Genomic DNA, 22,925 nt, shown 5'->3' on the forward strand with positions numbered 1-22,925 from the left:
GGAGCGCAGCCAGCAACGCCTACCTGCCCTGCAGGCAGGCCCAAAACTGGGGCCTGAGAGGGAAGCCCCGCCCCTCAGGAAAAGAAAGATCAGTGACCCTGCCGGCTTCCAGGGAAGAGTTTCTTCTCACATATCTCAGACTGCCCCATGGAGCATAAGCCTGGCTCCCAAATTCTGGGGCAGGCTCCTGGAGCCAAACAAAATAAAATTGTCAAAGCCTGCCATAGCAAGTCATTAACCAGCATCATAGAGCTCTTAAAATATCCTTGATGGATACCCGATTCCTTTCTTTCCTTTTTGTGGTACGGATGATGTGTTTCTTTGTATTTTTAATGAGGGAATCATCCAAAAGCACAACTATTTCTAGTCTTTTTTGGAAACCAACCCTGCATTTCATGAAACAGGGACTGGTTCACAAAAAGTTTGTGCCCGTGTGCCGTCACAAACATGCTATTCTTTAAAGGAGTCACAAAGCTCTCATTTCTATTATTGTCTTTACGAAGCTAGTCGAATGCAACAGATATGTCGAAAGATCATCGGAGGCCAAACACAAAGACACAGACATCTTTAGACACATACGAACCCCAGAGAGCACTGAGGTCAGCGGGAAAGAACCAACTGACTATCCCCGGGCCAAAGGAGGCAAAATTAAATACTCGTATACGGGCCTTCTCTATTGCAGCTCCACACCTATGGAACCAGCTCCCGGAAGAAGTGCGGGCCCTGCGGAGCCTTGAACAGTTCCGCAGGGCCTGCAAGACCATCCTCTTCAGGATGGCCTTTGCCTGATTGAATACTGATGGATCTGCCTTAAGTGATTTCCGCCATCACACTTACATTTAACAGAACAGCACCAGAAATGTTAATTTTAAATGGGAATGTTTTTAAGTTGATTGTTGATTTTAAATTTATGTATAACCTATTGTATGGATTGATATGCTGTTAGCCGCCCTGAGCCTGCTTCGGCGGGGAGGGCAGGATATAAATAAAATGTTATTATTATTATTATTATTATTATTATTATTATTATTATTATTATTATTATTATTATTATTTAGCAGAAAGCAACTATAATACTTCTATCTAGCCTCGACTGGGGCCAGGGCCTTTTCAGTGCTGGCCTCGACCTAGTGGAATGAGCTCCCTATAGAGATCAGGGCCCTGCGGGACTTGTTACAAGTCGAAGCTTCAAGATATGGTTGTTCGAATTCAGCTCAGAGGTCTACCGCTGCTACACAATTCACAATTCCACAGACGGAACACAGGAATTTAAGAAGAATTGAATTCAAGGACTCCCCTATTTTGTCAGTCCAGATACCAGCCCCATATAAACTTTGCCCAGCCTCCTCGGCATTAAACGGTTTGATTGCAGCTGAGATTTACTGAGCCCCAGATGAATAAAAGAAATGACAGATACCCATGATCGGGCTTTCTCGGTTATGGCTCCACGCCTATGGAACCAGCTTCCAGAGGATCTGCGGGCCCTGCGGGAATTTGAACAGTTCCGCAGGGCCTGCAAGACCACCCTTTTTCGATTGGCCTTCATCGACTAAAGGAAAACTGCTAGTGGAATCTATATAATAGCACCAATATGTTAATTTTAATGATTTTATTGATTTTAGAGAATTTTAATTAATGTGTTAATTAGTTATGTTCAAATACCTGTAAAACTGTTATATTGATTGTGTTGTTAGCCGCCCTGAGCCTGCTTCGGCGGGGAGGGCGGGATACAAATAAAAATTGATTGATTGATTATTTGATGCCACTGTCTTTTTATCTATTAACACAAGCAGCTTGCACTGACCAAGTTAATCTCTGGTCAAATAAAATCTGTAAGTATTTAAAATAGGGGCCCCTCCATATGTAATTACTATGAATTTTCCACTTGTGGTGTCTATGAGGTTCCCCCCCCCCAAAAAAAAACAACTCTCTTAGATTTTTGATAGTGAACTATTAGACGTTTTTCTAGACAGTAAGAGACAAAAGCCTCTGTCAAAGAGGACAGTTCTGATGTGGTTCTTGACAGAACTGTATTATCAGCATTATAAGACATCATAACTCGGAGAAAGCAAAAGTGAAGTTTAGAGGTCAGCTGGATAAGTTATTTCCAATGCGTTTAAACTGTCTCACGAAAGCATACTGCTGCTGAGCTGCGCCTAAACTAAGTTAAAATACCAATGAAAGAAACAAGATGCTAATAGCTTCTGCTCTCCCACAGAAAGAAAGAGAGCATGTATTCTTAGAACTATTACACTGGCTGAAGGGTATGAGAAACAATAATGGGGATAGTGTCACTTGAAAGGCTCCAGGCTGGGAAATATCTAGAGATGAGGGGGGGGGTGTACAACAGGAGGGTGAGCTTTGTGGAGGGGAGGGACTCCAATGCAGTATAATGCCATGGAGTCCACTTTTCAAAGCAGCCATTTTCTCCAGTTGAATTGATGATATCTGTCACCAGAGACCTGTTGCAATCCCAGGAGATACTACACTTGGTCTTAGCCAAAAGGCCAAGAAGCGATAATCCCAGGAGATCTGCAGCCATCACTTGGAGGCTGGCAACCTTTACCCATCTAGAGTAATAAGCCTCCCTGACTCTTTGGTCAGTCTGTACCAAGCAAATCCAATTTACTCTTTGCAAAACCAACACAGACCTGTCACGGAAGACAGAACTTGAAATACTTAATAGAATCATTTAAAAAGTTGTGTCTGCACTCTACTGTACTAGAGTTCTGAAACAATGTGAACTGGGAATAGGCTAAGAGGGTCAATGTCCCTCTGATGGAAGGGTGATACGAGAAATCCACATTGCTTTGGATCAAGGTAAATCCCACAGTATAATTACTGCTGCTAGACCTTAGCAGTATGTTCATTTATTATAGCAGACGCTCCTGGATAGCTTATTGACTGCTCTTTCAGAAAACTCTACTGTTTTCAGGCACATCCAAACAAATGGCAAGACACAAGCTACAAATGCAGCATTAATCAGGCGAAGTTCCACATGCAGGGAATCACTCTTCTGCAGCCAACAGCTCTACAAACACCTCAGAGAATGCACAGAATAATCCTGGGGAAGGTCTTAGAAACTGCACCTAGTTAAAGCAAAAAATTATTCAGCTTACCACATTTTTTCGATGACTCTGGACTGTGAATTCAGGGCAGAAGAGCAAATCTGCAACAGCCAAAAGCAATGATTCAGCCAAAGGCCTAGCATTTTCATCATCTTCATCCCCCTGTAGACCATGAACAAATTCTCAGTGTGAATTTAAGAGTCATCACACAGCAGCAATGGAAAATACAAATGATTAATTTCTGAGGCAAAATTTCAGTGAATGTGAAGAACATGGTTGGGAAAGCAGAAGACATCAAGACAAAAAGAGACATGGAGCGACTTCATTTTATTTCCTTTGAAGACAAAACAATAAGAATCAGGATTCATCAATAAATCCTCGATACTGTGAATGTGGGAATGGGGGAGTGGGGGAGTGGGGAAACAAGGAATAGGAAACCAAGGATATTCAAGAGACTGAATCAAGTTGTTGGTTTGTTTTCATCATACTAACAAGGTAACTCTTTTTGTAGTTTGGACACCTTCATGATCACATAAAAATGATCATCACATAAAAGTGATCATGAGGATGGATCAGGAGCACATTCAGAATTATAACAGACCACCAGTGAACGAGAGCTAGCTGTCTCGAAAACCTCTCCAATGAGGCACTGTTTCACCAAACGGCACATTGCTATATGTTAGAATAGACTCCATCCAGTAACAATGATAAAGAAAAAGGGAGATACTAAAGCCAGAATTGGGGTGGGGTGGGGGAATAGCGAAGACAAATGGCAGTTACAATAAGACTACTAGTTCCCCATCATCCTGAAGCTGAACATTTATTTCAGTACACAGCCTGGCTTATTTCTATTAGGTAGGGCAGGTAACACTGTTTCTCTATCATATTGATCCTTACAAGTACTCTGAATGCACTATCAGTATATCTAATTCGCAACTGTGAGCCACAACCGCCTCTCTAAGATTTATACGAACATCGTGATTACTGGCTTGGTTGCCAGGACACCTGGATTTTCAGCTTAACACACACATGCTCTGAAACACAGGTCTCTGCTGCCAACTTCCCAACAGGCCTATGTGACTAACATGGGTTCTAGCCAGCAAGGCAGCCCCTTTTCTAACAGGTTCCAGCCGAACAAACAGGACTCCCAGCCTGCTATCATGTGCAAGTCCCTGATTTTAAAGCAAATGAGATTGCGCCGTCGCCGCGAGCTGTCCAGCTGTGTGGTCTTCAGCTATCCAGACGGAAGCCATTACCAGGGCTGACAACAGCAGCGATCATCTTTCTGCATCCTCAGATGCCATGAGGGCGAAGCAGGAGCCCCAGGTACCCACTCGATCCAGATGCCTCTGGAGGTCATCCACCAAGACGACCAGCACTGTCTCCGTTCCATGACCCGGGTGGAAGCCGGACTGGTGAGGATCTAAGACGGACGCGTCATCCAGAAAACTCTGCAACTGTAACGCAACTGCCCTCTCAATGATTTTACCCCAAAATGGTAGATTTGAGACCGGCCGATAATGTGCCAATTCGGCCGGATCTTATGTAATCTTTTTCAAGAGAGGGCGGACCACAACCTCTTTAAGAGGTGTTGGGAAACGCCCCTCTGAGAGGGCTCTATTTACGATGTCCCGTATAGGACATCTAAGTTCCCTCTGGCAAGATTTAATTAGCCAAGAGGGACATGGGTCCAAATCACAAGTTGTTGGGCGTACAGTAGAGAGGATTCCGTCAACTTCCCCCAAGCTAAGTATGTCGATGTGATCCAGAACTGAACCAGAAGACAGGCACGGTGCTTCAAGCTCTTGTACTGTATCCAATGTCTAGGTCTAGGATTATGGCAGGCCCCTAGCCCTCCCTGCTGTTTTCAGGATTTGGGAAATATCAGCCTTAACCAACTATTCTTTAATATTTCTAGTTCTTCTGAACCCAAGGGGGCGGGCAGATTTCACACCCCATAATATCTGCTAGCTAGGGTTGCCAAGTCCAGTCAAGAAATATCTGGAGGCTTTGGGGGTGGGGCCAGGAGACTTTGGGGGTGGAGCCAGGAGACTTTAGGGGCGGAGCCAGGAGAAAGGGTGTGACAAGCGTAATTGAACTCCAAGGGAGTTCCGGCCATCACATTTAAAGGGATCACACATCTTTTTAAAAGCCTTCCCTCCATAGGAAATAATGAAGGATAGGGGCACCTTCTTTTGGGGCTCATAGAATTGGATCCCCTGGTCCAATCTTTTTGAAACTTGGGGGTATTTTGGGGAGAGGCACTGGATGCTATGCTACACATTTGGTGCCTCAAAAAAACAGCCCCCCCCAGAGGCCCAGATACGTGCGGATCAATTCTCCATTATTTCCTATGGGAATAAGTCTCCATAGGGAATAACAGAGCTTCCATTAGCAATTCCCCTCCCCTCCCCCTGCTTTCTGATGATCCTGAAGCGGGTGGAAGGCCTCCAAACCGGGGGATCCCCTGCCCCCACCTGGGGATTAGGCAACCAAAAAGAGAGTCACACGGGAGCTGAAGAGCGAGCGTAGGCACCGTGTACCATTGACTCCTGTAGCAGAGTTAACCCTTGACAAACCAATTCAAAAAATGTGAAAATATGTCCAAAAATATTTATTAATTAGTTCAGATAGTGAACATCGACCCCAAGGGTATAGAAAATTTCTCCAATATCAAAAATTAGTTTCCACAAAGGAATGAAGCTGACAGGCAAAACCGGTCTATTTTTTCCCTGTTTCGCTGTAAGCTTTATCTAAGCCTTTGCTTATTCAATTTACAAAACAACTTCCACTCTCAAAGATCACAACTTTCTAACACTTCCAAGAAACAGGTTCCTATACAAAGACTCCGAAAACAATGCAAAACAAGCACAGAGACACACACCCGCTTACTGGCTCTACAAAGACTTCTGTGTGTTCTTTCTTTCTCTCTCTCTCTCACACACACACACACTTAACTGTCTCTGGTGCCTCCACAATGAGGTCTGAAAAGTACAGGGGCTATGTTGCTCTCTTTTACACAGACACTCACTTGCTCTGAAACGAAAGCAAAACAAACGGAGGGGCTGAGCTCTGACCAGGTCTGCTGCTGACCCTTCCCCATGAAGTACTTCCTGATTCCTGCTTAACTTTAAAGGCACACAAACACTTTAAAACCGGATCTGTTTGCAGGTTTCTAAACCTGCCAGAGATCTATAGGTACATGGTGGCTGTGGTGGAGGCCTGTAAAACCTGGGATCCCCCGCTGGGACCTGGGGATTGGGAAGCCTACTGCTAGCATATGTCAGTGTTTAAGGATGGCATGGCTAATAAAGTTAGAGCTGACTGTAAAATTGAAAGCACAGTGCAAGCTATTCTGCGGTGCAGCTACCTGGCTCTCAAATAATTTATTCCTCTCTCTTTCAGCAGCCCTTATCCTATCTTCTGTTTCAATCCTCTCTGGCTATACAAAATTGAGATTTTGTGTATTGTCCAAATATGACAGCATACAACGCAAGGCCAAACACAGCCTTGTTACAGGAGGAATGCTACTGGATATTTAATCTAGACACATTGGAACCTAATGGTTTGAAAAACTGCAATGATTTTTCCTGCTTTTTACAGAACTGGATGATACTGTATGGTGCATATCTGAAGATTCTAAAAATGTTTACTATGTGGTGCGTGACTGAGGAATTTTTACTGTATGGTGCATGTCTGAGGATTTTGGAAACGTGGAGTTGCACCTTTAAGAATAAGCTCAATGCGCTCCGGCTGAAAGACATTAACAGCAATGTTTAAATAAGGGTAAAAATGAGGTAGGGTGCCTCAGCATGAATCTGTATTTTGTATGTCTTAGTTGAAGTTGCAATGGTGAGTTTTTATTATCTTTAGAAAGCTATAAAATGTAATTAATCTTGATTGATGGAACTATGAAGTGCTATATTTTATTGTAGTGATTTCCTGAGGTCTTAGAATCTTTGACAATGCTGTCAAGTGAAGTGATATTCAAGGGCCAGCAATAGTCATGTGAGAACAAAGAATGGAGACAGAAATAGAAAATGTGTCAAAAACTGTTGGAGTGGGTCTGGAAATTGACCAGAGAACTGGGTCAGTGGAACACAAAAGCCGTGTATCTGAATGGAGTAGAGAAAAAGAAGCAGACTCCCTTTAATGCAGAGGTGTCAAATGTGTGACCTGCAGGCCTGATCCGGCCCCTGGAGGGCTCCAGTCAGCCCCACCAGCAATTGACCACCATCTGTTTCCTTTCTCTCCTGTCTTCTTCCATTGCCATTTTGGTATTTCTCCTGGGTAAAGAAGCCTCTGGCTCATTCCCTCTTCCCTGCGGGAGTGGGAAGAGGAGCCACAGGCAGTGGAAGAGCTTGGCCCTGTAGCTCTGCTGTGTGATTGAGAGAGCCTGGCACAGCTAGAGCTCTCTCAATCAGATCTATAGCTGTGCCAGGCTCTCTCAATCATACTGCAGAGCTACAGAGCCAAGTAACATTGCAGAGATATATTGGCTGAGACTTCTCCTCCCTCCTCCTCCCCTGGAGAAGGGGGGGGGGGAGAGGGAATGAGTGGGAGGCTCCTTTGCTCAGCTGTACAGCATGGGAGAAATACAAAAAGCACCTTTACTCAAGGTAAAAGCTTTTTGCCTTGCTACTCTCTCTGTCTGTGTGTGTGTTTTGTTGAGCTGGTTTTGCCAGAGTGCAACTGGGTTCCCTCCCCCTGACCCAGTCTTTCTCAGAAGGAAAGCAATGTGGATTATTTCTTTTGCACTGTATTCATGGCCTCCTGATCCAGTCTCTCGCTCCATTCTTGCACTGCCTCATAGGAGTTACAGTTATTTCTCTGGGGAAGACTATAGTTTTGTAGATAAACACAAATCTGGGAGGTGTGTGTCATGGTGTCTTCTCATGTTCCTGACCAGCACACAAAGCAACCTATGTACAAAATCTCACAATGGCAATCCATTTCATGTTTCACCCTGGGTCCTAGGGCACTGAACACTGAGCATGCGATTTCTGTAATGAGTATCAATAAATCAAAAGGTTTGCAACTTACAGATAAACAATGAACAACACCTGAACAGCATACTCAAGATTGCTACAGCACAGACATTTGCCTCCAGATACTGATGCAATAATTCAGAGCAAGAGGTGTCAGTCATCACAGAGTGTTAAACAAAATATGGCAAGTGTGCTAATGTTTTAAGTAAAAAAAAAATCTTTAACTGTGTTTGTCTGTGCCCTTTATAAAGTTTATATGTCTGCTATCTGGCACTACATTTTATGACACACATGGCCCGGTCTAACAAGGTCTCATTTATATCAGATCTGGCCCTCATAATGAATAAGTTCAGCACACCTGCTTTAATGAAAGACTTGGTCTACTTGGAATTTGATCATTCCAACTCCATATTGATGCACTGGTAAACTTTTTGCAACTTTTGCACATGGAATATTGTTGTATGAATATTTATGGAATTGTAATTAGGAGAGTTTTTGCATGGGCACTTTATCAATGGTATTTACAAATATATTATAGTTAGTTTATAATTTGCTAAGTTTTTTTTCATTACTGATATCATGGTTTGTAGATTCCTCATTACAATTTCTTCTGTGATTTTCTAGCTTGCTGCTGTTGTTCAGCAGCAGCCACCTCACAAAAAGCAGTGAGTGCAGTGGTTAGAGTTTCAAACTATTATATGGGAGACCCAGGTTTGAATAGCTATTCTGCCAAGGAAACTCAATGAATGATCATGGGCTAGTCACAGACAATTAGCCTAATCTATCTGAAAACGTTTTTGTGAGGGTAAGAGAGAGAGGAAAATGATATAAGCTGCTTTGCGTTCCCATTGGGAGAAAAGTGGGATATAAATAAGTGAAAAATATAATTGACGTCGGAGAGCAGATAATAGATAGGTAGGCTGGTGAGTGAGAAGGAAGCAAGGAAAGGTGAAAATATGAGGAGAAAGGAAACAGTGCGAGAGGAGGATATGAGGTATCTGCAGGTTCCCCGCCATGCAACTGGTGCTTGCCCATTGGTCAGCACTGCACAGTTCAGTCAGACTTTTCCCAGGAAGAGGCTGCCAGGAATAGGGAAGGATGGAAAACTGAGGGGGGGATATAAAGAGAAGAGAAGAGGAGAAGCTATTGGGACTTTCAGGGAAGGGAAAGGGGAAACAGTAGGGGAGAAGAAAATGAGATGGCTCCCACAAGTCCTTGCAGGTCCCCTTCTGGTCAATATATCTAATTCTCAAAATAGCCCCATCTGTGGATATTTAAATCCACGGACTGGGGCCATGTTGAGACAAAGGAGACTTTTCTCCATATGTGAGGAAAAAATGGAGAGGGAGGGAGTTAAATCCTCCCATATTGAGTGGGGTTTAACACCTCTGTTGGAACTACTGCCTTACAGCAAAGACAGATGGGTGAGGGAGGCTGCTAGGAGTAGGGAAGGCAGATGGAAAGGCAGAGTGATAGGGAGGGGAAGGTGAGCAGAGTAGAAGGGGCAGCCATTGCTGTCCCTTACTGCATGAGCCAAGTGGGCAGAAGAAGAGCTGGTGTCACGACAAGTGGTGCTTGAGATCGAAGCAATGGGCTATGGCAGGCAAGCTGTGGGTTGGCTGACCCACTGAGTAAGCAAAGGACGATGGGTGAGTGGAAAGAGTTAACAGATGCAAGGGCAAACTTCTGGGGAGGGGAAGAGGTCTGCAGAACTGCAGGGAGGAGGTGGGTGGAGGAGCTGCTATCACCACCACCATGTTACTCGGGTAGGTGAAGAGTTATTGCTTCTGCCCTCACCCCCTTTCCTTGAGATGGGAAAGGGAGCCGCTGTAGTGGGCAGGTGGTGCAGCACTTCAGCCAGAAGATAGTAGATTTATACCCCACCCTTCATTCAGAGCGGCTTGCAATCTCCTTCCCTTCCTCTCCCCACACAGACACCCTATGAGGTAGGTGGGGCTTAGAGAGCTCTCAGATAACTGCTCTTGAGAGAATAGCTCTGCTAAGAACTTACGGCTGGCCCAAGGTCACACCAGCAGCTGCATGTGGAGGAATAGGGAAATCAAACCCAGCTCTCCCAGATTAGAGTCCATTCACTTAACCACTAACACCAAAAGGGCTGGCTGGCTAGTGGCCAGGTCTCTGAGTCAGTGGTGAGGAAAGAGATTGATGTAGGGTTGCCAACATGCCTGAATTAAAATGTCCCGGTCCTTTAATACAGGGTGGAAATGGGCAGGTGAAATTTCTCACGGCAAGGAGGTAAATAACATCACCTGGTAAATAACAGCCTGTTGAGCCTCTGCAAAAAGAACAGGACATTTTATTTCCAGGTACTTGACAACTCTAGAGGGGTGTGCAGGCAGAAAGGCAAGGAAGAAGATAGATGAGCAGAGCAGTGAGATGACATGGAGGTCAGAGTGAGAAAAGATGCAGCCACAGAAGCAGAGTATGGAATCAGAAAGATGGGAGGAGGAGGTGGCAATGGGAGGAAAGGGTCAAGAAAGATGACTGGGGGGGGTTGGTGTCAGGAGCCAGAGGACAAAGCAGAGACCAGTGAGCGAATTTCTTTGTCAGTTCCCCATAGTTCCCCAATTGATTTGTTGGTGGTGGTGTGGTTTAGACCTGGAAAACTTAAATATTAGTATTTTGCTCAGGACATCCTACGTCTTTGATGACCTAAAGTATGAAACAACGAATACACGTGTGAGTACTGTGTGCATATTCTTTGTACTACAGAATTCAGAAGACCGATTTCCCACGCACCTTACGCCGCTCTCATGTGCCTCTTCTCAGCGGGGCTGAGCTTAGCGTCAGTTTTTAGAGGTTTCTGTTTGCTGTGCGAAAAAGTCAATGCTAGTCGCAGCCCCGGGGCAGGTAGTGTGAAATCGGAAGGAAGCCCCACTGAGAAGAGGAACATGAGAGCGGCGTAAGGTGAGTGGGAAATCGGTCACAGTATTGTGATGAGGAGACCGGATTTGGATAAGATATTACCACTTTTTAAAAAATGACCACAAAAGCACATCCATCCGATCCTGGAGGATAGATAGGATGCTTGAATATGTAAACTTTGTTAAAATATCGATAACTGAACTAGAAATCTGGATGAAGAGAAAATGTGCAACATATAAACAAACAAGCAGGGAACACACAGGCTTATGGGAATCACTTAATTTCCCCCTATATTCCATTCCCCATACTATGTCCTCTTTCCTTCCTCCTAGCAGCCCCTACATCCTCTTCTATTTCCATGCTTCCTTCTCTCCTTGTCACTCACCAACCAACCTTTCCTTTAATCACCTCCCTCCCTGCCCCCAGTTTTCAGTTTCATTTACTTTATACTACCTCTTTCTCCCCAATGCGTATCACAAGCAGATCTCCTCCATTTTATCCTCATAAAACTCTATGAAATAGATTCGGCTGAGTGCATGTGACTGATCCAAGGTCACCAGCTAGCTTCCATGGTAGAATGGGAACTTGCATCTGGTCTCCCAGATCGTAGTATGAAACTCTAATCACTACACCATACTGGAGGGGAGTAGAGATGAACTATGAGGTCAAAAGAGCCCTGGAAAGGGCCTCCCACCCCCCTTTCTTTAATAATGGAAACCAAGGCTTGAACGGCTAGCAATACTGTTATTGTTGCCTAGCTACTCCCCCCCACCACCACAATGGCCACTGAGATCTCAGGAGGCATGCATTTCTTAATGGTGCTGCTGCTTCTAGTATTGGGGGTGGGGAGGTTAACAACATATTTTGCTTTTTAGATTTCATGCTTTTCTGCAAACCTGGGGCTTTTCTCAGATTTATAGAAACATCTGTCAAACTTGGTTCCCAGGTAAGAGTCCACAAACTTAACCACCAGGGGTGGCCAATGGTAGCTCTCCGGATGGTTTTTTTTTTTTTTGCCTACAACTCCCATCAGCCCCAGCCAGCACGGCCAATGGTTGGGGCTGATGGGAGTTGTAGGCAAAAAACATCCAGAGAGCTACCATTGACCACCCCTGCACTATACCAAACTATACAAATGATAGAGTATGTTTACAGTAATTACCTGTAATAACTGAAAATGGAGTCCTAATGTTCAGATGCAGCATTCATATACTAATTGCTATGTGCAGATAACAGGGATTAGCCATCTCTCAATTATACCCTACTTATTGAGTTACCTGGAACCTTCAACCGAGCCACTACCAGAAAGAAAATGTTGGACGAGACAGATCTTTATCCTAATCCCACACGCCAGGGCTCACAGTCAATCAAAAAATACTCATAGAAGTGTTATCTACAAGCTGTATTACGTTTTCTTGTATACAGAAAATAGTGCTTTTACTGCATACAAAAATGCAATATCCCCATATTAAAAGTGCTATCCTGCACAATGCGTATGGACTAGGACTACAAACGCCACTGCTTCATCCAAAGTAACTACAGAAAAGACCAAAGTTTCTTGGTCAAATGATCTAATCATAGACCTGCAACAACTTCAGTTGTACTATATCATTCAGTTGCTTTGCAAAATTTAAAACGTTCATAGAGTAGCATATGATAAATGTACTACAGAAGCTGGGGTTACTCAGCAAGGAGATGGTCTCAGCCTGCTGTGGCAGAACAAACATCTTCTTGCAGAGCAACCTGGGTGCTCCCAGGCATTCAAGCCAGCCCTTTTCTCATATCTCAATGCTGAGGTTTCAGTCACAAATCTGCAGCTGTTTCCAAGGGAACCACATGAGTTCCTTTTACAGGCCTACATCACTGTAACTCAGAGCTCTTCCTCAATCTCAGACCCTCCCCCTTCACTGAGAGGGCTATGGAAAGCAACAGAAGCTTATCTGCGACAACCAGGCTCGTATCAGCCTGCACAAAACGCATAGCCCTATGATTATGGCAAGCATCTGGACTACAATAATGACCTGCGTTGCTCTGACATTGCCTAGTGCTTTCCGTATCAGGACAACCAATAAGATCATTCCCAGCCCAGAATACAGTTATAAGAGACGAAAGCAGGCAGACTGCAGACACTTCCACACAATACTGAAATCAGAGATGGAGAAACAGAGCCTCTGGGTGTCTTATGAGCTGAAATAGTAACCGGCCAATCAGAGGCACTGATTAACTATTTCACCCAACGCATGTTAACAATATGGATGGTTTAACACATCTGTCGTCTGCAACAGAACATCCAAAGCACACTTCTTTATTTTACGCAGGCTATAATCGCCTAGGATGGGATGTCAAACTCATTTGTTATGAGGGCCAGATCAGACATAAATGGGACTTTCTTAGACCAGGCCATGCGGGTCATAAAATGTAATGGCAGGGAGCAGAGATATAAACATCATAAAGGACACAGGTAAATACAATTTTTTTATATATATATATATATATATATATATATAAACTTAAAATACAAACATGCTTAAAACAAACACTCTTGTGATATTTTATTTATTTAACAAAGTTAGAACGTCCTATCGTTTCTCTTATACCAAAACCAGACGTCTTTACAGGCACTCCACTAAGTAAGTATATGAGAGGGAGACCACTCCAGAATGTAGACTGCCCATACAATGGAAACACTGCAGTAACCGCATAATATACAAATCTACGTACTCTAAATATGCGTAAATTAGAACAAGAGATGCAGGGCATTCAGGCTTTACCTTTCCCCACCGTCACTGCAGATCAAAACGATTCCTGAGCAAACTTATGCAGGGGCTGAATAAGATACAGCCCTGAGTGACTGGTATTGGCTGAAAAATAACAAAAAACCCACATTCTATTTTCTTTGTCAGGACAACACTAGCCTCACATTTAAATTATCCCCTCCTGCCTCTCCTAACTTAAAATGGAATAGAAGGTTACTAAAGCCCAGAGGAGAAAGATGTAATGTTCTTAAAATGTACATGAGTCAAAACTAGACCAAAAGTGACAGGCTGAATTCCTGCTTGTTCGCCCTACTCATCTTCATTCCCTACCAATCCTCTCTTAAGTATGGTGCAGTGGTCCTTTCTAAAAGGCAGAAAGCCACAATAATAAGGCAAGAGATACCAGGACGCAGATCCAAGCATATTTATACCCCACATTTGTCCTCAATGGGGACCAAAAGCAGCTTACACTGACATTGTTCTCCCTTTCTCCAACAACCTATGAGGTAGGTTAGGCTGACAGAGTAAGACTGGTCCAAGCTCACTCAGCAAGTCGCCATAACAGAGTGGGGATTCAAACTAATGTCTCCCAAATCCTAGTCAGGCATTTGGGCCACTACCTAATGCTGGGCAGGAACCAAGTCTGTCACTTTCAATCTAATTTTCACCCACACATTTCGAGGAGAAACTCTGACATTAGAACAGAGTAGTCTTCATTAGGGTTTGTAGAATCTTTCGGGCTCAAGTGCCGTGTTCTACTGGAGAAAGTTTTCCTTCCAGACGTTTCGTTCTCAGCTGCGGAGAACATCCTCGGTGGCGTTGCAGCCGGAGCAGGCGCTCTGACCTTCTTGGCTGCTGTGCATTGAGTGAGGCCAGGGCTATTTCTAGAAATAGCAGCTCTCCAGCAACCCTGGCCTCACTCAATGCACAGCAGCCAAGAAGGTCAGAGCGCCTGCTCCGGCTGCAACGCCACTGAGGATGTTCTCCGCAGCTTCGAACGAAACGTCTGGAAGGAAAACTTTCTCCAGCGGAACACGGCACTTGAGCCCGAAAGATTCTACAAACCCTAATGATGTTACCAGCCGTGAAAACCTGAAATCTTTGAGAGTAGTCTTCTTTTGTGATTTCTCTAGGTTTTAGGAACCTGTCTGTGGAGGAGTCCTGGGGAACTGAGATTCAGCGGAAGTTAAATCTTTTGCCAGACGTCTAAATATAATGTTATTCAGCGCAAAGATGTCCATAGGCACAATACACAGGTTCCTACTGCTGGATAGTAATCCAGCTCAGCAATAGTACTATTGTTCAGTAATAGTAATCCTCCTGCAGCTCTGCCATGGCTTTGGAAAGAAATGATTTGGTTTAGTGGCTACATACCCCTCCGCGCCCAGCCCCAGGAACAGTTGACCAAAAGAAGCCTCTCCAGTCAGGATCCTCAAAGATGTAGGGTAGGATGCGAGTTAAGAGGCGGCTGCAATTCAGGACAATCTGCTTTTCTTTCTCGGAGTGACAGCCACTCTCAGCTCCTTGCACCAGCTTTTCCACAGCCTGAAACAACAGAGATAAAGCAAGAGATAAAAGGGGAGGGACGGTGGCTCAGTGGTAGAGCATCTGCTTGGGAAGCAGAAGGTCCCAGGTTCAATCCCCGGCATCTCCAAAAAAGGGTCCAGGCAAAGAGGTGTGAAAAACCTCAGCTGGAGACCCTGGAGAGCCGCTGCCAGTCTGAGAAGACAATACTGACTTTGATGGACCAAAGGTCTGATTCAGTAGAAGGCAGCTTCGCATGTTCATATGTTCAAATGTCAGGAGCAATTTTTGCCAAAGCAAATATTTACAGCAGGCTCATTATATTGTGGGAATGTATAATTATGTCTTGCTTCTATCAAGCTTCCTTTGGACACAACTTAAAAATCCATATAAAGAAGCTACTTTCTTAAAATACAGTACCTTGGGAAAAAGTTTCATTATCACCCTAAATCCAAGTCCAAAACTGAAAATGCAAGAGTATGCCCTCTAAATCAGGGGTGTCAAACTAATTTCTTATGAGGGCTGGATCTGACATAAATGAGACCTTGTTGGGCCGGGCCGGGCTGGGCTGTGTCAGGCCGGGCCATAAGTGTACCTATTTAAGATATAAACTTTTTAAAGGACACAGACAAACACTACTAAAGATGGGGGGGGGGGGTTTAACCCTAAAAACACGCTTAAAACATTAGCACTTGTTGGTCTTAAAGGTGCTTTCTTTGTATTTCTCCCATGGGATCCAGGGAACTGGTCAAAGGAAGCTCTGGCTCTTTTCCTCCTTCTCCAGGGGACCAGGAGGGGGGGGGGGAGCCTCAACTAATAGAGAAAATTGAGGTTTTGCTCGGTAGCTCCTGTGCAATTGAGCAAGCCTTCCAAAGCAAGCAGCAATGCAGAACAAAGCAAGAGAGAAGGAGAAGGAAGCAGACAGCAGACAGTTGCTCAGGGGCCTGATTGGAGCCCTCCAGGGGCCTGATTCGGACACTGGGCCACATGTTTGACACCCCTGCTCTAAATATTCATTTCTTTCAAACAACAGTGGCTCAGTGCTTTGCAATGTATGCCAAGCCTCCTTAAACAGTGTTTCATACATAAGTACAGTGTAGTGAGCCAGCAACAGTCCAAGTAACTTAATAGTCTACATGTTCTGTGCGGCAGGGGATAGGAACAGGTATCCCTTGCTGTTCGGCAAACAGCAAGAAAAGAAAGAAGGGAAATCTCACTTGACTCAGGTTGCCAAAGGACTTAGCAGAAGGTTCCTGCATTAAAAAATATTTTCAGTATGGGAAATTCTGACTACTGTCAGCAGGAGGAATGTGGAACTTCAGCACATCCCCCTAACAGCCCAGCAGTCCTTTACAACCCCAAGAAAATGGATTCTTGAAGTTGTGAGACTCGCATGGTTTGGAGGGATGTGATAAAGGGTGTAAGCGCTCCACCTTCTTCTGTCAATGCATCTCTGCTCATAGAAAAGAAGGAACAATTTTTTGAAAGTATATAAATTATTATTGAAATGGTCTACAGAAGAAGAAGTAGTAAAGTCTCAAATGGTCAAATGGGCAACCAATGTGAATAGAGAAATACAAATGGATACGTGGGAGCACCTTTGGAAGAACTCGATGAAGATTTCAACTTGTCAGAGTATCAAAGAGAACTGTTTTAAGATGATGTATAGGTGGCATATGACTCCGAAAAAACTGGCTAGGATGAGTAAGAAAATGTCGGATAGATGTTGGAAATGTAAAAAACACGAAGGTTCTTTTTTTCACATGTGGTGGACGTGTGAAAAAGCGAAAGAATTTTGGATGATGATACAAGAAATCTCCAAAATTTTGGGTTATGACTTTAAAAAAACTGTAGAGACTTTCTTGCTTGGATCACAATTAGAAAAATTTCCAAAGGAAGACAGGACATTAATTTGGTACTTGCTCTCAGCTGCTAGGACATTGTATGCGCAGCTGTGGAAACAAGAAAAAATGCCAGAGAAATGGGACTGGATTATGAAAGTTTTATCGTGGAGTGAGATGGACAAACTAACTAGAACTCTAAGAGACTATGATCTAGATATATTCAAAAAGGAGTGGGAGAAATGTAAAGGATATATGGAGAAAGAGGGGAATGTAAAAAGACATTGGACAATTTTTTAGTATTGATGAAGGAAAAAAATATATTGAACTTTGATCAGTTAGTGGTACCTTTAGTATTGAACTTAAATATATAATTTCGGGGAAGTCAAACAAGGGAGGGAGGGGGGATTGAAATATCATATGGGTTAGTACAGGAAATTTATAATCAAGTTTTGTAACCATACGTTAACAATAAATTGTTAAAACATGAAAAGAAGGAACAATTTCATCCCTTTCCCCTTCCCCGCCATAATGCTCCAATTTGCATAGCTGTTAGCACATGTGGTTTTCACAACCCCAAGAATCTAAAGGGCGACACACACAATCCAAGGGTGAGAAAGGGTTGCTGGCAGGGTGGGAAATTCAGGAAGGTGTTTTACTCAGGATCAAACACAGGAGTACATTTCAGGTTACAGCAGGTGAATTTCCTGCTGCTTAATACGGAAGAGTTCTTCTATGAGTCTGTAACGGATAGTGAATTGTTAATGATTCAACCTGGTCTGAAACCCTTGAATGACAGGGAATTCAGATTGGTTTCTACAGCTGAGAGTGTCCGTTAAGAGTGGCAGGTAAAACAGTGAATTACAGTTAAGTAGAGTGAGAGGACTAGAGCATCCATAAGAGAAGTGGGACAAGTAGTCCTTCTCTGAGGGAGATAGCTCCTAGTAAAAGGAAGTAATTCCTATCAAGTGTTTAAGAAGGAAAATTGGAGCTTGTGTGTGTCAGCATCCCAGATTCAGTCCTGGGCCAAAACTTTTTAAGGGCTGCAGAGCACAAAATTACAACAAACCTGGGGTTCAGTAGTCTGCCAACAACCTTTTCGATTATTCCCATGGTTAAAAGCCAAAGAGCAAGCTCCCAGCCTTCCAAGGACTAAATAAGAAAGTCAACCCTGCAAGGTAGGCTTCCAGGATGAGTACCTTACAAAAGCAAAGCATTCTGGTAGGTGGATAGCCTGCCTGGACTCTGGATTTAGAACGAAGTGAGTTAAAGGCAAATACCACAAAGTAAATTTAAAAAAAAAAAATTATTAAGGTGCAAGAATATTTCCAAAATTGTCAAGAAAAGGATAAAAGAAGAAAGCTAGAAATTCAAATGCTAAAACAGTAATACATTGGCGCCCAATATCAGATGTTACTATTCTCAGTTGAAATTCCAGTAGTCCAAAGAGGCTCTCACCTGAGAGTCAGCATAACCAAGGAGTTACATTCAAGATGGCCACATTCAAGATACATTCGGACAGCCACCACTAAGCTACAAAACAGACTAGAAACCTACTTCATATAGGTAAGGGCCCTCATGGTCTCAGGCCTGAACACTAATAGGGACCCGAGATAGTGCTGTATAGCCAATTCATTAGGCCAGTAGAAAAGCAGATGACCTAAACAATGGTCTGACCAGGGGGAGAAGAAACAAAACTATCTGCAGCTAGGTTCGGCTCTTGCCCACATCATAGACTTTAACTGAACAGAATGTGGTTAATTGAAAGCTGGTACCAGACATCTTCTTCCTCCGGGCAACTGTATCTGATCTGCAGTTTCACAAAGTCAGTTTACACTACCTTTTGCGAGGCTATTTCTGAACTGGATTAACCCACGGGCAGGTTGCATCTGAAGCCTGAACCAAACTTTGAAACAGACAAGAAATTTTAGGGAACCAGTTTTCTTCACAGTGTGTATGTTCCTGTCTTCACAAACAGCCCCGTAGCCAGGATTTGAAGAATTGGTGGGGGGGGCTGATTTTTTTCAGGGGGCACATAGTGGCCCCAACCACCATGGCCTTCTCTCCTACCACCGCTGAGGAGGAAAGCTGCCAGCTTGCTGCCATACAGCCTTCCCCGTCCCCATAGCTACCCCAAGGTGACCCCTTTCCACCCCTCTTCCAGCAGCTCTGGTCGGGAGCCACTCAGAGGTTTAGATACGTGTTGCACGGTCTCCTGCCCTTACCTGTAGCATGATCCAGCTAGGCAAGCCCGGCAGGACAAGGGGGGTGGGGTGGAAGGTGCCACCAAGTTGCAACTGACTTCTGGGGCTACAAGACCTCCAATTCGTATTCCTTCCTGTCGGAGGGCAAGCCGAGGCTGCCGAAGCGCAGCTCCCACCCTCGCTCGGGTGGCCAGCGAGATCAGGCCAGAAAACCCCTGAAGGCGAACATCACCTCTCCACCGATCCCCAGCCCCGGACTGCAGCTGGGACCTCCACTTGTGTGTGCCTACCCTGCCCTGTCTGCTATGGAGCCATCCACCCCTTACCCCCACCGCCCCACTTGAGGGCCAGAATGGCCTCTTCTTGCAAGAGCCCTCTAGCCCAACGTCAGCCCAACATGGAGCTTAACTTTCAGTCCTGGGCGCTGAAAGTGCCCCGTTGTTTCTGCTTGCTGAGGGGTCAGAGATTTCTTCCAGCCCCTAAGCAAGCAGAAGCAAGGTGGAGCTTAACTTTCAGTTCTGGGCGCTGAAAGCGCTTTGTTGTTTCTGCTTGCTGAGGGGTCAGAGATTTCTTCCAGCCCCTAAGCAAGCAGAAGCAAGGTGCAGCTTAACTTTCAGTCCTGGGCTCCCAAAGTGCCCTGTTGTTTCTGCTTGCTTAGGGGTCAGAGAATTCTTCCAGCCCCTAAGCAAGCAGAAGCAACTGTGTATGATCACGTCCCCTAAGCAAGCAGAAGCAACGGTGTATGACGACGGCAGAATGGAGAAGGATGCAGCCGAGGCACTGGAGGCTGGTTAGGGGCCCCAAGTCAGGGGGCCTTGCCTAGCAGTCAGGGGGCTGTGCCCCAACAGGCCCCCTCGTAGCTACGGGCCTGTTAACAAACAAGCATTTTTGAGACAAAGAATCCTGAGTAAAACACCTTCCTGAATTTCCCACTTTGCCAGTAGCCCTTTCTAATCCTTGGAAGTTAGATTCTTGGGGTCATGCATGTTTACTATACAGTTACCTCATTCCTGTTACCTGTCCACCTGCCAAGTTCCAAACCTGATACCTACCTGATTGTTTCCCTATAGAAAGGAAATACAACAGTTTGTTTTGAATTAACATCAGCTTTTCACGTGCAATAATCTGACATATATGAAAGAAGGATTTTTTTAAAAATTCCTCAGTTCCCTAGGCTGGGTCACCACATATCTATACACATTTAAACAATTTGGGGGGGGGGGGGGGAGAAAAGGGACTGTCCATACAAGAAAAAGAAAAAGTGAAGTGGGGAAAACATTACAGCATACCCAGCAATGAGAAACATTTTTCCTGTACATGCCATATATACAAGAATAAGAATGAATCATCTGAGATTCAAAAACATTTTCTATGACCCAAAGCAAGAGAGAGCACATCTGAACACATGTCCTTCAACCACTCTTGCTCCTTTAACTGAAGTCCTGCTCTGCAAGACAAAGAATTGTGTAGTACTTCCTGTAAAAAAACAAAAACCAAACCTCAAAATGTAGAATCAAATCGTAGTCTTCAACCAAAAGCACCACAGCCAACGTAAAACGTGAAATATAAGGATTTAAAAGTTGGTTGATCAAGGAATGCAAAATGATTTGAAATATAGCTTTTATAACTATTTGCCCAAGCTCTACATCCTCGCCTCCTGAAAACATCATTTCAAGAGTAAGTATCTACCTTATATCATCAGCTGCAAAGACAGGTGAGAATTCATTTTGCTGAGAAACTAAATGAAAACGCCTCATCCAGGGGTTTGGTTTTTTTAAGCAGGAATGCACAGGAATGCAGTTCTGTCTGGTTGGGTGTCAGGGGTGTGGCCTAATATGCAAATGAGTTCCTGTTGGGCTTTTTCTACAAAAGCCCTGTGTGAAACAACGGTGAACGGCCTTGAGCCGTTCTGAACTAGTGCCGGTTTGAAAATTGTCCTTTTTAATGTGCTTTAAGGTTTAGGGTGTAGTTTTTGTGTTAAGTTGAAGAAGAATTTGGAACTCTAATCATTGAAGTTTTCTTGTATGAAAATAAGAAATGGAGTATCCCTTACTGGAAGAATTTTCGAAGAAGGAGCACCAAGTCAATTTGCTTTCCATTGAGACTCTATTCTACACCTTTCATTGGGACTTTATACCTTTTATTTCAGTCCACTGTATGTTCGATGGAATTGTATTTTCATTGTTTCTTGGCTTCACCTTAGATAACAATTTGAAGCACATTATAGTCTAGTAATTTGGTCACTATAACCTTAGGGTTGTATGTATTTTTTACAATCCCCAGGTGTGGTCAGGGGATCCCCCAGTTTGGGGGCCCTTCCCCTACTTCAGGGTCATCAGAAAGCTGCAGGGAGGGGGAGGGAAATGTCTGTTGGGCACTTCATTATACTCTATGGCAGGGATGTCAAACTCATTTATTATGAGGGCAGATCTCACATAAATGAGACCTTGTCGGGCTGGGTCATGTGCATCATAAAACATAATACCAACATGTCAAAGTATTAAAGAAAATTGTTTTAAGATGATGTATAGATGGTACATGACTCCAAAAAAATTAGCAAAGATGAATAACAAGATGCCAGACAGGTGTTGGAAATGTAAAAAGCATGAAGGTTCTTTCTACCATATGTGGTGGACCTGTGAAAGAGCTAAAATGTTTTGGCAGATGATTCAGCAAGAGATTTCTAAGAGTTTGGGATATGTATTTAACAAAGTTGCAGAGACTTTTCTGCTGGGAATACAAATGGAAAAATTTCCAAAAGAAGATAGAACTTTAATATGGTACTTGCTCTCAGCTGCTAGGACATTGTATGCGCAGCTGTGGAAGCAAGAAAAAATACCAGAGAAATGGGACTGGATTATAAAAGTTATGTCATGGAGTGAAATTGATAAATTAACAAGAAAATTAAGAGACTATGATTTGGAACTTTTTAAGTTGGAGTGGAAGAAGTTCAGAAGATACGTAGAAAAAGAGTGGAAAATAAAAGGACATTGGACAATTTTTGATAATGATTAAGTTCTTTTTATTTATTTTTTTAAATCAAAAGTATAATTTTTGGTTTTTTAATAGTTAAAGATACCTTTAATATTTGTTCTTTTTAAGTAAATAACACTGGGGGGGTCAAGTAATGGGGCGAGGGGTGGGGGAAAAGTAAGATATGGGGTAGAAGAATTTCTCTTTTTTTAAGTCTTTATAAGATGTAGATATAGTTTTGCTGCCATATGTTACTAATAAAAATTGTTTATTACAAATAAAACATAATACCAGATAGCAGAGATATACACTTTATAAAGGACACAAACATAATTTAATTTTTTTTAAAAAAACAATCTTTAAATTAAACGTGCTTAAAATATTAGCACTCTTGCAGTATTTTGTTTATTTAGTCTGTGATAACTGACACTTCTTGCTCTGAATTATTGCATCAAAATCTGGAGACAATGTCTGTGCTGTAGCAATCTTGAGTATGCTGTTCAGTTGTTGTTCAGGTATGCATTTGTAAGTTTCAAGCCTATGTTTGATTTACTGATATTCATTACAGAAAGCTCATGGTCAATGTTTTGAGCCTAAGACCCAGAGAAAAACATGAAATGGCTGGGCATTGTGAGCTTTTGTAAATAAGTTTGCTTCGTGTGCTGGTCAGCCAATGGAGAAAAAT

General features: G+C 43.5%; 1 protein-coding gene and 1 pseudogene across 1 annotated transcript in view; both read right to left on the bottom strand.

The window, feature by feature from the left end:
- The window catches only part of HID1 (HID1 domain containing), a 97,832-nt gene that overhangs the window by 59,833 nt on the left and 15,074 nt on the right, over positions 1–22,925 (bottom strand). Inside the window, exons 3-4 of the mRNA XM_060251934.1 lie at positions 15,073–15,243; positions 3,120–3,230 (exon numbers count right to left, since the gene is read on the bottom strand). Coding sequence (XP_060107917.1) covers positions 3,120–3,230; positions 15,073–15,243 — 282 coding nt within the window. The remainder of the gene's footprint in view (positions 1–3,119; positions 3,231–15,072; positions 15,244–22,925) is intronic.
- Positions 2,368–2,519, bottom strand: LOC132582022 (U2 spliceosomal RNA; annotated as a pseudogene).

This window comes from Heteronotia binoei, chromosome 13 (genome assembly GCF_032191835.1).
Source record: "Heteronotia binoei isolate CCM8104 ecotype False Entrance Well chromosome 13, APGP_CSIRO_Hbin_v1, whole genome shotgun sequence".
NCBI classification, from domain to species: Eukaryota; Metazoa; Chordata; class Lepidosauria; order Squamata; family Gekkonidae; genus Heteronotia; species Heteronotia binoei.